An 18079-nucleotide genomic window follows, 5' to 3' on the forward strand; every position below is an offset into this window, starting at 1 on the left:
CCTAAATCACTTGGCCATGGGATCTGTAAATTTTGTGCTATTACTGGAAGTAAAACATGTCAAAACACTTTCTCCTCCAATGATGTTGAAAATATTTGTTGTAAATAAGTAGAGATCTCTTTTAGGAGTGTATTTCAGATCTCAACCAAAACAAACAATGAAAGGATTTTTTAAGAAATGTTCATTTGGGCTCCATAACATACGGAGTAATTCCGCATTTCGGATTCAGAGTACCACTTCATCCGGTAGGGACATCGGATCTTAGCAATTCGATATCTCATTCACAGAAAACTAAGTCCATTACTAACTGAAGAGCTAAACACACAAATGCCATCCTCAGGAAGAAATCATCTGCGTCCCCCAGAAAACGATGATATTACAAACTGCTCTAATGGAATTTAAAGATTTTTTAGCCACTTTTGCCGCATCTTCGAAACTAGCGTCATTTGGCTGTCAGTAACTGTCAGATGAAGATGGAATATTTCTATTATTGTGTCGATTCCACGCGCCAATCTTATTTCCTCGGATAATGGAATCTTTAAAATAGATCATTGACAGATCATAAATTGAGACCTCGATTGCAACGCTGCATATCTTATACACAGGGCCTTGCTTTAAGGCCAGCGGTCTTGATTTTTTTCATCACCACAATGTGTGATTGAGTTGCACTCACTGTGTTGGAGTTGGCAGAACGAAGAGTTTTCGAATCAATTATTATTTCTTGGTGTGACCAAGTTGAAATTCATGCCTCACTGTTGGGTGGAGTTTAAAATGATTTTCATTGAAACCAACAAATAGAGGAATGACCTCATACATTGTACACGAATGACTTTTCATAACTTAAGTCAAGAAAATGCTATTCCGAAGGTTAGTCACCAATAAGTCAAAAGAGACCAAATCAATTAATTTAAATGACCAACCGTATAAAACATCAGAAGGACCTCATATGTCATGATTGAGGAAAAGGCTGGGTAAGACCAAAGAAAATGCTATTTTAAAGGTCAGCCTCTGATGACAATGAATGATTCAAAAGGAACCAAATCAAATACATGTTGAGACCTAAAAGACCTTCCGTATGAAACATGAAGATGGCCGCCTGGAGCCCAGAAAGTAGGTCAAATGGCGATGATTTTTGGTGTCAAGTCACGTCATAAGACATCCTCAAACCAAGTTTCAACTTTCTAGACTCAATAGTGAGCAAACGTGCCCCTATTGTTGACGGACGACGGACGGACCCACGGATGACGGACGGCCCCACGGACGACGGACGAACCCATGGACGACGGACGGACCCACGGACAACGGACGGACCCATGGGCGACGGATGGACAGACGACGAATGACGGACAAGACGTGACGACATAAGCTCACCCATGTGAGCTCAAAATGACCTCATATGACTAAAGCGTCAAGGAAAGGTCGGAGAACAACTAACGAAATGCCCCCATTTGTCACTATTTAACACGTCAAATGACACGGAAAGGTCCCCCCTTTGATTATCAACTCAAGGTGTTGAGGTATTTCATAATTTTTGAGTAGGTGGACGTGCGTAAGGTCAGGTTTTGTCCAATGGAAAAAAAGTGTCTTCTTCATTGTCTTGTCCTTGAAAGACTCAACAAACAACATTTGCAAAACTGGTAGTTCAAAGTTCGTAATTTAAGATGTTTAATAACTTGTGAGTAGACGTTGGCGTCTAAGGTCAGGTTTTGTTCAACATATTCAAGGCAGAAAGGAATCTTCTTTTTAGACTTGCGTCTTTTCCTTTGAAACATTCATACAGTATGTACGATCTTGCATAATTCGTCCCCGATTGTGACAGCAAGGTTTGAAGGCGTACATCGAACGGCTTTATCCTTTAGAGCGCTCTCTTTCAAAATTGTACCTTGATCTTTCTCCATAAAAGCATTCTATTTATGATGTGCTGTCTAAAAATATGCCTGTATTCACGTTAGGTCGAGATTCTGGTGTGTTGGCTAATTTATCCGGGTGTCTGTTTATCCAGTGGGTTTCTTGATCTAATTGTGTGATTGATAATAGAGCTGTTATAAGCTGGATAGGATGTCACAAAGACCCATGTGGCTTTTTCAGTCTTTGTGTATTTGCCGTAGGAAATCCTTCCATTTGTCAGAAGCAGACAACCAAAGCAGACGACGTCATTTCTGAATCATACGACGACGATGACAGAAACGTTACAATAATGAATTATATTGTTTATACATTGAATGAAAAAATAACTAAGTAATGTGTTATATAGATCACTCCTTTTTTGGTTGCATCACTTGTTGTTTTTGATGATGCATTTCAATGTTGATTCTGAAATGTTGGCTGCTGATTCTGTGAAAAGGTGCACCAGCCAATATTGTTTACTTCTGAATCAGAAACCGGTCTTATGCAATTTCCTTCTTTATAATCTCTTCTATCCTTTTTTGGTGAAAAAAAAAGAGTGGGTGATTTTTTAACGAGAGACAAATACAACTGAAATTGGAGGGTGATTTTGAAATGTTGGCTACTGATTCTGTTGAAAGGTGCAGCAGCATGATATTGTTTACTTCAGAATCAGAAACCAGTTTTATGCAATTTCCTTCTTTATAATATCTTTTATACTTTTATGGTGAAAAAAGAGTGGGTGAGTCTAATACAACTGAACCTGTAAGGTTAATGATACTGTTTATTTCTTTGATCGATGAATTGAATGAAATGGTCCAGGGACCATGTGCTCACCTCGGGTAATGTAATGCATGTCATTTGCGGTGGATATGAGGAGAACAGTTTCTGGCTAGTTTCAGTTCACCAGTTTTGATTCCATTGAATAATATCGTTCTTCTCGGCTCAATGGCACAAAAGAAAATTATCGGTACCATCTAAGTAAAGCATTTTGGTTATAAAGTTGACTAAATCGCAGGGTTATTGAAGATTGTACATCAGATGGAAATTGTTTGACATGTGTTGGATTTTCAAGATGGCAGCATGGCGGCCATATTTGTCATGGGATTTGACTGAAAATTGGGGATATCGATAAGAGTACATAGAAACATAACCACATGAAGTTTGGTTTCAATCCGATCATTAGTTTCTGAGTAATAGGACTTTGTTTAATTTTCAAGATGGCCGCCTGGCGGCCATATTGGTAGATAGATTTGACTGAAAATCAGGGATGTAGTAGAGAGTGCAGAGATATACAATCACATGAAATTTGGTTGCAATCTGACTTTGTTTAATTTTCAAGATGGCTGCCTGGCGCCCATATTTGAAGTCCGAGAGGTGAGCTAAAAACCTCACCCGGTCTTGTTCTTTTGGTGTATTTTTCATGAAAGAGGGTGTTCTTGGTTGACATAGTGTGTTTTTGTTGTTGAACATGTTGGGGGTCCTATTGAATCCCTTGCCCCTAAAAAGTCCTTGATGTTATGTGCAAGGCAAAGACCTTTCGTCTATAACTTTGTACTTGGTGGTTGAAAATCTTGCAAACTTGTTAAGGGATCTCTGAATCAGGAATCGGGGAACTACAGTGGAACCTCCCTTAGCAGACACATCTGTTAACAGGACAACTTCTCTATAAGGGACATTAGTTTCTGGTCCCAAATGGTTTGGTTCAATACAATTTGATCTCTGTAATCCTAAGACATCTTTCTTTTAAGGACATCATTTGTCAGTATTAAGGGTGTCCTTAATAGGGAGGTTCTACTGTACTGTCCACAGAAACCAGCCGCTATACATTGCTTTTCAAGTCTTTCCAACTGCATATCAAACACTGAATATAAATTTGAACTGTTGTGTAAAAAGGTATAGAAACTCTCCCGGTTCCAAGTTTCAGCCAAGTTTGATGCATGATAACTGCACTATGGCATTGTGTATCACTGCATATTCTATTTTCCTGACCCACGATTAAGTACAAAAGGCATGCCCCTTTGATACAACAACATCTCATGTTTGATTATAAAGGCACACTATCCGATAACTCAAACAGACGACTCGGAGCCATCCCTAACCCCCACCATCTAGTGGCAATATCAGACACCATGGTAATGAATTCAGATATCAAAGCCATTTTACAAACAATAAATAATTCGTGGAGGATTTTCCAATAAAATATCAACGATACATCCTTCTGTGAAAAACTATCACAGGTAGTACACAACAGATATAATAATGTTCTTAAAACTTAGTGACATCTGCCAAAGAAATGAGTTTCATCTTCTAAAATATTTGACATGACCCATGGATAAATTGCAAGAAAATTTCTATATAGGTGGCAGCACTGTTCAGTCATGACAATGCTGGAGCCACAGATACTCTGTCGATGGGCTCAATAGGGGTTTTAATTCCACTTTTTACAGAATGAACTCTTGTAAGCTCCGACCCTGGCTCAGAAACTTATCAACGCCCCAAAGCCTTCATCAGGGCGATCAGGACCTTACCGTATTGTCAGAAATAATCGAAGACCTACCTCAAGAAGATGTGCCGTGACTGGTTTCCAGAGCACCTCCACGCGTGGCAAATTCACTAATCCAGTTTCCAAGAGTTTTGCTACAGCGAACAATGACGGTTCCTGGAGGAGCAATGTTAAGAAAATATAAGATACTTGAAAAAAGTTCTGTCACATCTAGAGAAAAGTGAAGAAAAAACATTTCCTTAACATTTTCTTTCATTAATACCACCGAAAACAGCCTAGAAGTCGCTTGAAGTTGAACTCTCCCTTTGGAAAAAGGGCCCTGAAACTGGTATCCTTCCTCATCCCAAACGCCTTTAAGAAGGAATTAATGACATGTCTAAAATCGATTAAAAGGGTTTTTTCTGTTACTTACCCTATTCGAATAAGCCAACTCCATAGACTCGGCAGAAAGCTTGCACAGGGCATCTATAAGATGGTGCAAAGCGACATCATTCAAGTACCTGCAATAGGGGAAACATTTCTGTAAATCGAAGAATGAGGACGGAGAAGACAATCCCAAGTTACTGATAATTACTTTTTCATTTTCATAATTACTTCTCAAATTGATGAGCTTTTCACTTGCCCTGGAATCGATACCATATACGAGGAATTTTTGTTTTAGATCTCATTCAAAGGCCGTGGCAGGGATGTGCCCAAGGTAACAAGTGACACGTCTGTCCAAGGTATCCAACCCACTTTTTTCTTCTTCTTCAGCATTCACTCCGAACTGGGAGGTGTGAAGCTGTTGTTCTTTAGACAGTATTCCTCCTCCAAGGTGGAATGAGCTTTTCTGTGTGCCACTATAGACCTGTTAGGCACCAATTGGGTTTATCCCCTTCATATCTTATTCAAAGCATGAAATCGAACAACAGTTTCGGTAAGATTTTAAGCACTCAAAACTTCATTTCAATGCAAAGTATTCCTTGAGGCACTTTCAATGATTTTGGAGGAGTTTGCATGTAATTCAAAGTGCTACGAAGAGCTGAGGCCATGATTTTTCCATTTCTGCTGTCAAATGTTGCCCTTTTCTGGAGGGGAAAAAACTGAAATTTGACGGGGATCAGAACTGTCTCATCCTGTAATATGATCAATGTACTCACTGTGAGCTCTCAAACAGCCTGGACAGCATTGCCGAGAGGACGGGTAGATCAGCCATGACGGCTGTGGTGATGACAGCGTTTTGACTATCGGAGGCCTGTTTGGCAGCTTTCAGGCTTCCTCCTGTAGAGGGTTTGAGGCCTAGGATCCATACCAAGTGCTGAAGTGTTGTAAGCACAAGATGCCAAGCCGATCCCAGAATTCCTCCATGGCAGTGAGTAACACTTAGAATAGCTCTCATGCACTGGATGTTCTTGGCTGTCAGCTGAAATAAAGGAAGATTATTTCATCTTTACAAAGTTAGAAAGTTAAAGTTGGTGTTTATAATCTGATATCATCTGTGCATAAGGAAAACTGCACCTAAATATCATATACTGAGAAACCACCTTCAATGATGGCAGATTCACACAGGCAAATAGAATCCGTTTCCCCTATAACGAATATTGGAGTAGTTCAGCTTTAACCTACCATGACAGGCCCTTGTTGAGCCCCAAGAGGTAACGAAGCAGTGGGTAGTGGAGTTCCTACAGCCACGACCTGACTTCTCTCGATTGCGTCTGGGTTCGTGAAGTCATGGGATGGGCCGCGACCCGATGCTAAAAAATATTAGAAAGGAGAGAGTGAGAATGTGATAATTAGGAAAGTCAGTGTCAGGATCAAGGCAGGTACTATGGAATGTACTGGTGTATGCTTTCAGTCATCGTGGGAGGTATGAACTATAGAATATACTGGTGTAGGCTTTACGCCATCCAGGTCTCACCGATCTAATCAGCAATGGGCAATGCCGAACATTTATGCATCTGGCAGAGTTAGCTCATACATGTAACTTGGGTGCAACATAAACTAACTCATCTGTCTGGGCAGAACTTGGTTGAAATCCAGTATCTCCCAAAATGAAATCTACTTTCTACAGTTAAAACATCCACCAAATGATATGTACTTTGGTCACCTTTGGTTGCATGGTGCATCGCAGCCATGTTAAGAACCGTCAAGGCATAATGCGGCGGCAACGACGCCTTGCAGAGTGATGTAATGAACGCGTCCCGAGGGACCGTCATGCCAAGTTTTCCTGACATGCTTGCATAGGTCTGTTGCGACTTCAGTATCGCCTCTGTCGCACTCTCGTCTGTGCTTGCATCGAGGAGGAGAGCCAACGCAGCCAGGATGCCACACCAGGACGAGTTGACTAGTTCTTCATGGAGCGGTTTGTAAACTTTTGCTGAAATTTTAAAGAGAAATTCGTGTTTAAGATTTTTATTTAAACATCGTATATGCGAAGGTAAAAATTTCAAAGAACATTTTCTCACAGAGATGTTCCTGCAGAGTCCTTCTTCATGTGCTCATCCCCCTTAAAACATTTATTCAAACATGTATTCTATACATTTATAACATTCATTCACATTTGTAAATGGTGCTTATCTTCTAAAGAACATATCAGGACCCAATCTCCTCACGCCTATACCAGGGCCCAATTTCCAAAAGAAAGTACCAAGGCCGAATTTCCTAAAGAATATAACAGGGCCCAATCTCCTAAAGAAAGAACATACCAGGGCCCAACCTCCTAAATAACGTGCCAGGGTCCAATTTCCAAAATAACATACCAGGGCCAAATTTCTATAATAGTGTACCACGGTCCGATTTCCAAAATTACGTACCAGGGCCCAATTTCCAAAGTAACATACCTGGCTTCTTCTTGTCCTCGGGCCGAGCCTCAGCAGGGACCTTCCCCGTCTCATCTCCCTCCACTATCTGGTGAACACCTTTGATTACCCCTAGCAGGCAGGAGAAGGAAATGGATATACCGTATCCTTCGGGAATTGGCGGTGGCTCGACCTTGTCCATCATTTCAAGACTGGAATCGGAAGAAGGAAAAAAGTTAAACTTCCTTTTCGTTTGTTTGATGTTGTGTATGGGTTGTGTGTGACTTCAGACGTCACCGATGGAGGCCACAGGATGGAGGTCAAAGCTTTCGTCAGATAAAAAGTTGATGCATAAACGACAATTAAAGTCTGACATTATAGAATTTTGTATTGAAGTTTCCAACACTGACACCATCAACACCGACTGGCAACGAAAAAATATGCTACACATGCCATGCAACCAGAAAGCAGTTGTTCAAAACAGTCTGTTAAAAACTGGTAAACGCTGGGGTTGATATTGATTCAATGCGATTGTTGTTGCAGCAATTTAAATTGTCTAGGATGTGTCTGGTTAACGTAATTCAAGGAGTTTGCTTAATAGTTGGTATGGAGAACTTACAAGACTTGTTTAGCAGAACCCTGTGGAATATTTGTCAGCAGTGGAATCCAGATGCCTCGGTACGTGAATGCTGGTTGTGGTGACACACCGCCACCTACTGGCATGCCAGCAACTAGCGCTGGTGGCGTTCCTGTAGTGTCTGGAGCGGTTTTCCCTGCAATATGAATCACTAGTTCTTAAAGGGAAAAACAGATGAATATAGTAGAAATTCCTTTGAGGCCTGTGACAACGGAACGTTCCTCTCCATGAAGATCATTGAATTTGCTCACAACTTGACGATACTCAATTTGAACACCAATCTGATCAACCCCTTTGGGGTGTGGCTGACTTTTTCCTTGGTAAATAGAACTTTGCTACGCAGTGACACCGACTTTTATGTTGCCTCACCTGATGTGAAATGTACATGTAGAAATGATCGCACTCATTGCTTGAGGCAATCTTAAAGTCGCTTACACTAATAGGGTGTATTTCCCCAGACATAAGATGTTTGATGGTGCTTTGTCTGATGAAAGGTTCTGCTGAAGGATTTTGGTTAAAATACGGTCCTGACTTTTGGGGGCCCTAGTTACCAAAGACACTTTTTCAAACACTTTAACGACAAGGACAGATGCTTACCAGCGACGCCACCAGGTGGAGTAGGAATGATGAACAACGATTGGATAAAAGCTCCTAAACCATTGACGATATCTTGAAATATCTTCGTCGAGTGTTGCTTCATGTCATAGCTCTGACAAAACGACCTGAAAAAGTTTACAATTCAAAAAGAGTTACAGGTAGATAAACTAGACATGTCCATATTTTTGTCTTTTATAAAAAGGACAAGGATAGATTTGCCTATCCTTCAGGCAACTTTTATAAATGTGAATAATTCCTGAATTATAGTATCTCTTGGGTTCAAAAAAACATCATCCTTGCACAAGGAAACTTACTTTAAAAGTTCAGGATCAGCACATAATCTGTGTAAGACTTCCAGCGCCAATGAGCGCTGCCACATTGGTTTGTCGGCATCGAGAAACTTGACCAGAAGCGAAAGGAAAATCTCACACTCGGTTACCTGAAGTGGAAAAATAAATCACAATTTAGAAAACATCAGTTTGTGTGAGCTCTGCTGAAATGCATGGGTCAACCCAGGGGCTATGCGGTCACCTTCAGGTGTGTACACCAGAAATAAGATTGCACAGATCTTCAGAGACTTATCAGATAACTGACCATAAATTTAGTCACTTGAGCTACACCCAATGGCTTTGAGATAAACGTACATCAAAATGAAAACTCAGATTTTTGTAAACAGTATCCTTATCACATGTTTCTGTGATGAAAAAGGTGGAGATGATATGGTCATTAGCACAGGACTTGAGAGCACTTCTGAGGTTTTCGGATTTGGTCCCCTTGTGGCCAAGAGGTGAATCAAATCAGACTGATGGATGCTGACAACAGATGACATGTGGTTGTAAGAGCTTGGTAAGCTAATAAAAATTGACTATCCAAAAAAAGCACTTACCAATAATGAATAATATGACTTGATGAGTACACTGACTATCCGCAACAATCTCATAACAATTGGAAAGTATGGTTTCTCGACTGGTGTAGGTGACGGCGGTGCTGGTAGTCCCTGCCGATATTTGAGACTTGGCGAGAATAACTTGATTACAAGAGGGCACACGCGTTCCTTCAGTAAGAAGCTAAACTCAGGATGCTGAAAGAGGCAGATTAATCTTACGGTAAAACATGGTCTAACTTCATTTTCACCAAAATGGCCAACATTACTTTTCTGGCACAAAGACATTTGTCCCATGAATGTTTGATAAAAATTTCCAAAGCATTTCATGTGGCAACATATCTGCACAGATATTTGATAAACTGTATTTTGAATGATTTTAATGCTATATGACTCATCTAATCCAATCTCATTACTGTTAGCTAACTGAACGTCTGCACTCACATTTAGGAACACATCAGGGAAACCTGTCAACACGGACTCCATCAACTCAAGACCAAACGTCCGAGTCATCTCAGTCATCCCAACCAGCCAGAATGGTTGGTCAGCATTGACTAGTTGGCAGAAATCCTGGAAGGAAAAAGAACATGACTATAGAAGATGGTTTTCTACAGTTACCAGAATGACAAGTGCTCCAAGCAGTCTTCTTGGCCTTAACAATTGGACAGTTGCCCTGCAATAGGTTTTATATCAAAACTCAAGAACTTCTTCACTGCAGTAACTTGTTTGTTCATTGATTTGGTTGTCCAGGGAAAGTGAAAAAGTGGGAAATTGGACCCTGTCCAAGGGTACAGAATACTTCTCTCTGGACAACTACTGAAGTAACTTTACTGAAGAAACTTTACTGAAGAAACTTTACTGAAGAAGCTTTACTGAAGAAGCTTTACTGAAGAAACTTCACTGAAGAAACTTCACTGAAGAAACTTCACTGAAGAAACTTACTGAAGAAACTTTACTGAAGAAACTTTACTGAAGAAACTTTACTGAAGAAACTTGTTTGTATGATAATTAGGTTGTCTTGGGCAAGTGCACAAGTACACCCTAAAGCATACAGTAAATCACAAGTCACTACAAACCTGGAATAACATAAAGGCATCCTGTGCACTGGATCTCAATGATTTTGGAGGATGTTTGCAGCCGGCTTTTAGCTGTTCATGTGGTAAGGTCTCCAGAGCTCCTAAAAAGAATAAAAAGAGCTGTTAAACTGAAAACTCAAATAATAAGCTGATATATTACTAAATCAGTACCCTATCGACTTATTATATAATGCACCACAATATTTCCACAAAAGGTATTATATTAGTAGCTTGTGATGAACTCATTTTCTGGCTGAAGATACAGACAGTAGGCCAATAAACGCAATACCAAGGTAAGGCCACTACCTGGTTGATAAACAAATTCTTGTCTTAAGGTAAACAGTCATTTAACTGTTCTTTTTGTACAGTGTTTGATATGGGTCTTACATGACCTCAATGCTGGTCAATTTCAAACAGGCCATGCGTCCTGGCAGGAAGTGAAATTCGACCAGCCCACTTCTAACTGAGGACGAGCCTTCATTTTTTAACAAGGGTATGGTCGAAAAAATGTTCATCCCACGTTGGAGGAGGAATACTCCCTGCAGCAAAATACGTTCTCTGAATACAGTCCTCGTAGTGTAGAGTGAAGAAAGAGTAAAATTGAACACAAAGCAAATTAAATTGTGCAAAACAGCCCTTGCAGGCTAAAACAAAAAAGTGCATGCAGAAGTGCTAACCTGGCTGACCTTCATGTGATGTATTATCTTCTATAATGACGCGCTCAAATACTACGCTGACTAGCTGACGGACAGTCGCGGCCGCTGTGTTGATGGTGGTGCTGTCCTTGGTGAAGTGGAGCCGGAAACAGAGCACTATCGCCTGAAAAAGCGAGATGAAAATTTTAAGGACACATTCTTAATAGACAAGTGTGTTTAGTTTAGTATCTCTTCATCAGGCCACCAGATGGGGATAGAACGTGGTGCTGCCCATGGTTAATTTCAGCTCAGCCTTCCTATGGCCTCAATTTTTGTGCAAACAGAGGCTAAACATCATGCGGAATCCAGGAATTTATTACTAACAAATCTAGCTATCACATTAGAGGGTTCAACAATCCGTCTTCCGAGGTTGTCAACAAGAGAAACTGTCAATTTGTTAATCTATGGCATTCAAGATATCCCCAATTTGAGCACATCTATATTTACTCTTGTACACAATTTTTTTATTCAAACAAAGCGTTTCACCTTCTAACCTTACAAATATATGTATTCTTCACTGTATACCCACAGCTACTTACGCCGGCGCTACTTACTTTGTATTATTGGTATAATTGAATCAGCAACTTTTGTATTTCTTGTTCATCTGCACCGTCCATCGTTTGTTATTATAATTATGTAATAGTGTGCGAGGGCAGCCATAATGTGTATAAATATACACCGGCGCCCTCTGAATAAACTCAATAAATAAAAATAAACATCATTTTCCCTTCAATTCTACTTCTATTTTTAAATCCAAAGAGGAATGTAAAATTTTGAAAAGGAAGTCTTAAGAGACAGCATTTGTCTATGACATTTGAATAGACCATAACTATGTATGGTAGAGTAGACCTCTCTAATAATAAGGACACCTTTGGGTCTGATAGATGCTGTCCCCAATAGAGAGGTGCCCGATTTCAGAGTTCAAATTAAATTAAAACAACCAATTCAGTGTCCTCAATAGAGACAATGTCCTGCTAACAGAGGTGTCGTCTAAGGGAGGTTCCATGGATTTGTTTACCTTTGAGAGAGCCTCATGCTCTATGATAGCATTGGTGGTCAGCAGCACAATTGCAGTTTGAAGCACTTTCAGTTCTTCTACGCCTGCTTCCATTAGGCCCCACAGCATACCAATAACGCTGTTAGCCCCAGCCTGGAAACAGAAAAACAAGATTAATTTACATCAAAAATGTTCAAAACTCATCTGACATCAACAATGATAGAGGTTATCATACAACTTGGCACTTTATTAGTGAGGTTTTGCAATCCAACGTTTTCCGTTAACGATTACGTTTTCTAAGAGCCTCTAAGGGAATTTTTTACGCATAAATCGCTTGCTACACGTAAGAGAAATTAGCGGTGGTTAAACTTGAATAATAGCTCAAAGGATTTTCAACCGTATGCGAAGCGTGATGTCAGTCAATGGCGTCATTGCATCAAGTCCACTGTCGGTCCCAAATTGGCCGTTTCCATTCAATTTGACCTCTCTAATCAGGACACCTCTCTAATCAGGACACCTCTCTATTAAGGACAGCACCTGTCCATCACGAGGGTGTCTTTAATAGAGAGGTTCTACTGTACGTGTAACCAGATCAAAGTTCTAGAGATTTTTATTTTAATCAAAATTCAAAAGATTTTGATATTCGGATCCTTTTTTTAGATGTAACCTGGTTCCAGTTTCAGATCCCTGTTTTACGTACTACTGTTGCAGTTGCCATTGGTAACAGTATAGGAGGTGCTGGCATCTTTACATATTTAGGAAACTAGTATTATTCTATAATTTCAAACTATTAGAGCTTTTTAATTAAATTTGGTCAATAAGAAAATTATGTTAGGACATTAGAATTTATATAAGAGTAATGGTATAAATTAACAATGAGTGGCTAATTTTTTGAGAATTAATTGAATTGCATTCTGGGAAAGCGTCTGCTCCTTCATTCATCATTCCATCATGTCCATTCCACATTTCCAAATGTTTTGCTGTCAAATACCAATTATTATAAAAATTATGAAATAGAAGCTTTTTAAGGAAGCCCAAACCTGCCCATGGCATCCCCTTGCACAATTTTATGTAGCCTGTCTGACTTGGCATAGTCTTGATTTCAAATTTGAAGTTAGAGATGTTTGTTGACATGTTGTTGACTACATTGTAGGCCCATGCAGTGGCAGTGATGTTGGAAAGTTGTTGTTAGGTGGCCTTTGCTTGGCCATGTCAATAACGTAGGCTTGGACCTTAAGTACTGGTTGTATCAAGATATTTGAGTTGAGCACAGCTTCATGAATCATATACTATGTGTATTTGCATTTGACTCTGTGAAACATTGTTTCACACAAAACTGGTTACGCTACATGTATTAATAAAGATTGTCCGCGGCTATTCTTATGACGATCCCTAATGCATTTTACATACAAACTACTGGTTATTCTTACGACGATCATTTTCACCTTTTTGGGCCTTAATCCTAACCCTGATGCTCACCCTGACCCTAACACTTACTCCTAGCGCCAACCCTAACCCTAACCCTTCCTTTACACTAGTCTTATCTCCCTAGATCCTCAGTTTAATCTCTAAAATCGCATAAATCCTAAGATACGACTAGACGTAAGATTAGCCACTTTGATAAAGATTTAATTATTAATGTACCTTACTTGAGTTGCTATCACTATAGTATCCAAGTAAGTTCTTTTCCCACCCACCCATCATTTTAGATTTATTTGAACCCACCCCCACACGGTGGATTTTATTGGTCAAGCATGGGGTGTTATATTATACGGTTAGGTGCCAATTGGGTTTGCTGACCTAGTGACTCCGACACTTCATGATGAAAGGTGTCCTCTCTGGTTACAAGCTATTACAAAGCGAGAAATCAACGGGTAATTGTGTCCAAATAGGCTCGACTGCAAATGATGTGTACTGGTCGACTTCAAACAGCTTGTACTGATTACAGCTCGGTGGTCAACAGCTTTTTCATTAATCATTTGGCCTGGAGCTTTATTTCCTGAAGGCTAAACTAACAGGTCATACTAAACAGCGTCCACCAACGTCCACCAGGTTTAAAAGCATATTTAAAGCCATCAAAATAAAATCTAATGGTCATGAACGAAATAAGCAGGACAAGTTCCAAATTTCCTGATCGTTTCATGACACTTGTGTGCTAGAGTTAGCAAGTTGTTGTCTAAAATGTACCAGCGTCCACCACCCTGGCGGCGGCCATGTTGGATTTGACTTGGAGGAAATGATAGGGCTTCCCAATACAACAGGAGCCCTGTGATTTTAGACAACACCTCCCTTATCTTACACCCAAATGTCATGAAATTTTCAGGAAATGTGTTTTATAGTGTACTTATTAAGTTTATGGCTACTTAATTTAATTTTGATGACTTTATACCTGACTTTAAACCTGGTGGATGCTGTTTAGAATGACTGAAACTAACGGCATAGTCTTGCAAAATCTGACTGCAACCAACCTTTGAGAGAGCTTCATGCTGAACGAGCCTTTGAACAGCTACCAGAGTGATGTGGACTACTTTGGCATGCTTGGTCTCACAGCCAAGGATAAAAGGTTGAAGAATTTCAGGGTTGGCATGGATCAAACCTGAAACAGAGAGATTGTCAGTTTGAATGAACAAGATTTTAGATACTAACCTATGAATAGGATGCGTTAAGATAATATAAGTGACTTCCTTGAAAAAATTAGTTGTGAGCTGGGCCTGAGTATCTCCAAGATCATTACATGTAGCTCTAGACACAATATTGGGCGGTTTGTACTGTAAAGTGTAGGAGGAAACCAGTGACCCTGAGGAAACCTACCCGGTTGGAGAGGTTCCCTCTCTGTCACGTAATTCTTGGACAGGGGAAGAGCAGTAGCAGACCAGCAATCCAAAAATTAGTTCGAATCCCATTCTAGGTTTTTCTGTACTTCTTTCACTTTGATTCTAGCTTATTTCAATCACTAGGCTACTCCGATTGGTATTCTGATTGGTTACACAACTGACTGCTTTCTATAGGGACCTCCATGCAATCAGTCAGTTAAAGCTGGTTAATCAAACGATTTCATTCACCAATCAGTCAATTAACCTCTTGCCTCAGATCAATTAACAGACAATGAATTCAGTAGCCCAAATTCATGTTGCTTTTATCATTGTGAGGGAAACTGAAACTTGGGATTTTACTGACCTGGAATGATTTCTTCCGATTTTGCAGTGATGGTACGCAACTTCAGCATTGCCGCCTCAGAAGCCTGAAGAAACAAGTGAATAATACAGCAGAAATTAACCTGAAAAAATGCCAGCATTTATGGTTCAAAGGAAAAAATTCCATGTAATGGACCTTTTCGACAAAGACGAACCAAGGCCGGAACAAAACAAGCTAGGATTAGGAAGAGGATAGTGAAATGGCTCCTGAATGTTTACATCATTTGCACAAGGCTCAATATTAATTTATTGTGGCGCCGCCTACTCACCTCTTTCACCGGCACAAATTTCCTTTTTGATTCATTTGATAGAGATCGCAGATCAGTGAGAAGATTCTCAACAAGTTTCCTTGCCACAGCAATCTTTGTTGTATCCATTTTGATGCGAAATGTTTGCAAGTCGAACGATCAATCAAAGACAAGTATCGTCAGCCAAAATCAACAGTCTATTTCTAAATTGTGGCTTGCTTAACTGACGAAAGGAGGTTCTTGGGACCTCCACTTACAAATACACAGTTGGTATAGCAGAGAGGGCTTTTTGGATAGGTGCAAGCTATCTTCCCTATGGGAATTTCAGATGAAAGGGTTCAGAACAAAATCTGTAGTGTAAATGTACATGAAATCTACACAGATTTACACAAATTTTACGATTGGGTTTGGTCAATTTTTACGCGGTTTCGATTGAAAACACGCAAAAGCGACAGGTATTATTGATAATTCTTGTTATTTTCTTGCTATTCGGTAAACGGTAACTCCGTCAGATCAATAGATCTCCAGCAATCAACAGATTAATTTGATGTGTTGGCCTGCCACAAGTCACCACATCGTCGCCATCTTGATTTTGGACGTCACCATGCGCCATTTCTGGAAAAGATGGAACTAAAAGCTGTCTGCTACAAAGTATTTGCCCAGTTCAACATGTTCAAAAGTGATCAATATACTGGTATTGAGTTAAGTTGATCAATGATAGACATAAAAAACAACTTCATGTCACAATCAGATGCAAGACTCATCCGTGGGAGACACTAAAGATATTCCAATGGTGATACAAGTCACAACCACATGACCAGGGACACACAATCACAAAAGGCACATTCCAGATGGCCACCTTCATGTCAATATCAACATTCAAGACACATCTGTTGGAGACGCTAAAGATATACCAATGGTGAAGTATGCTTTTATGTTGGAGACACAACCACATGACCAGGGACACACAAAAGGCACATCCAAGATGGCCACCTTCATGTCAATATCAACATTCAAGACACATCTGTTGGAGACGCTAAAGATATACCAATGGTGAAGTATGCTTTTATGTTGGAGACACTACCACATGACCAGGGACACACAAAAGGCACATCCAAGATGGCCACCTTCATGTCACTATCAAGATTCAAGACACATCTGTTGGAGACGCTAAAGATATACCAATGGTGATACAAGTCACAACCACATGACCAGGGACACACAAAAGGCACATTCAATATGGCCACCTTCATGTCACAATCAACATTCAAGACACATCTGTTGGAGACGCTAAAGATATACTAATGGTGATACAAGTCACAACCACATGACCAGGGACACACAAAAGGCACATCCAAGATGGCAGCCTTCATGTCACTATCAAGATTCACGACACATCTGTTGGAGACGCTAAAGATATACTAATGGTGAAGTATTGCTATTATGTTGGAGTCACAACCACATCACCAGGGACACACAAAAGGCACATCCCAGGCGGCCACCTTCATGTCACTATCAAGATTCAAGACACATCTGTTGGAGACGCTAAAGATATACCAATGGTGATACAAGTCACAACCACATGACCAGGGACACACAAAAGGCACATTCAATATGGCCACCTTCATGTCACTATCAAGATTCACGACATATCTGTAGGAGACGCTAAAGATATACCAATGGTGAAGTATTGCTATTATGTTGGAGTCACAACCACATGACCAGGGACACACAAAAGGCACATTCCAGATGGCCACCTTCATGTCACTATCAAAATTCACGACACATCTGTTGGAGACGCTAAAGATTATACCAATGGTGAAGTATTGCTTTTATGTTGGAGTCACAACCACATGACCAGGGACGCACAAAAGGCACATCCCAGGTGGCCACCTTCATCTTTTGTTATCCAAGTCAAACTAAAGACATGCCAATGTCAGAGTGATAGAAGCACTGCTTTGATGTTGGAGTCAAAACCATGACCAGGGACACATATCACAGGTGGTACATTCGTGCCACATTCAAGATACAAGACACATCCGTGGGAAACACTAAATAACCAATAATGGTTGATACAAGTCACAACCATGACCAGATACACAAAAGGCACATTCCAGGTGGCCACCTTCATATCACTATCAAGATTCAAGACACATCTGTTGGAGGCGCTAGAGATAAACCAATGGTGATACAAGTCACAACCATATGACCAGGGACACACAAAAGGCACATCCCAGGTGGCCACCTTCATGTCACTATCAAGATTCAAGACACATCTGTTGGAGACGCTAAAGATAAACCAATGGTGATACAAGTCACAACCACATGACCAGGGACACACAAAAGGCACATCCCAGGTGGCCATCTTCATGTCACTATCAGAATGCAAGACTCATCCGTGGTGAGACACTTGGCCACCAGGGGGCCAAAAGTGAAAACCTAGAAAGTGTGATATCTCGCTTATTAGTAATTCGTTTTCAATAACATTTTTATGGTAGGTTCTAGGTTCAGCAAGGATACATCCCATATCATACGAGGTTTTGATTTGACCTGCTTTTGATGGTCACAGAGGTCAAATGGCGTAA

The 18079-nt window shown here is 40.3% G+C and overlaps 1 protein-coding gene across 2 annotated transcripts in view; it reads right to left on the minus strand.

Moving 5' to 3' along the window:
- The window catches only part of LOC135490724 (protein MON2 homolog), a 307158-nt gene extending 291089 nt beyond the window's left edge, over positions 1-16069 (minus strand). The window contains exons 1-17 of one of the 2 annotated variants that reach the window (XM_064776123.1): positions 15516-16069; positions 15230-15293; positions 14521-14648; positions 12074-12205; positions 11047-11179; positions 10361-10461; positions 9729-9854; positions 9288-9482; positions 8716-8840; positions 8402-8526; positions 7787-7940; positions 7210-7379; positions 6477-6746; positions 5996-6123; positions 5530-5792; positions 4803-4890; positions 4445-4546 (exon numbers count right to left, since the gene is read on the minus strand). In XM_064776123.1, the coding sequence (XP_064632193.1) occupies positions 4445-4546; positions 4803-4890; positions 5530-5792; positions 5996-6123; positions 6477-6746; positions 7210-7379; positions 7787-7940; positions 8402-8526; positions 8716-8840; positions 9288-9482; positions 9729-9854; positions 10361-10461; positions 11047-11179; positions 12074-12205; positions 14521-14648; positions 15230-15293; positions 15516-15623 (2412 nt within the window). In that variant the 5' untranslated portion in view covers positions 15624-16069. Of the gene's footprint in view, positions 1-4444; positions 4547-4802; positions 4891-5529; positions 5793-5995; positions 6124-6476; positions 6747-7209; positions 7380-7786; positions 7941-8401; positions 8527-8715; positions 8841-9287; positions 9483-9728; positions 9855-10360; positions 10462-11037; positions 11180-12073; positions 12206-14520; positions 14649-15229; positions 15294-15515 lie in introns of both variants that reach the window. The other variant, XM_064776122.1, reaches the window with a different exon arrangement.
- Positions 16070-18079: the final 2010 nt, after the last annotated feature.

This window comes from Lineus longissimus, chromosome 7, assembly GCF_910592395.1.
Source record: "Lineus longissimus chromosome 7, tnLinLong1.2, whole genome shotgun sequence".
NCBI lineage: Eukaryota > Metazoa > Nemertea > Pilidiophora > Heteronemertea > Lineidae > Lineus > Lineus longissimus.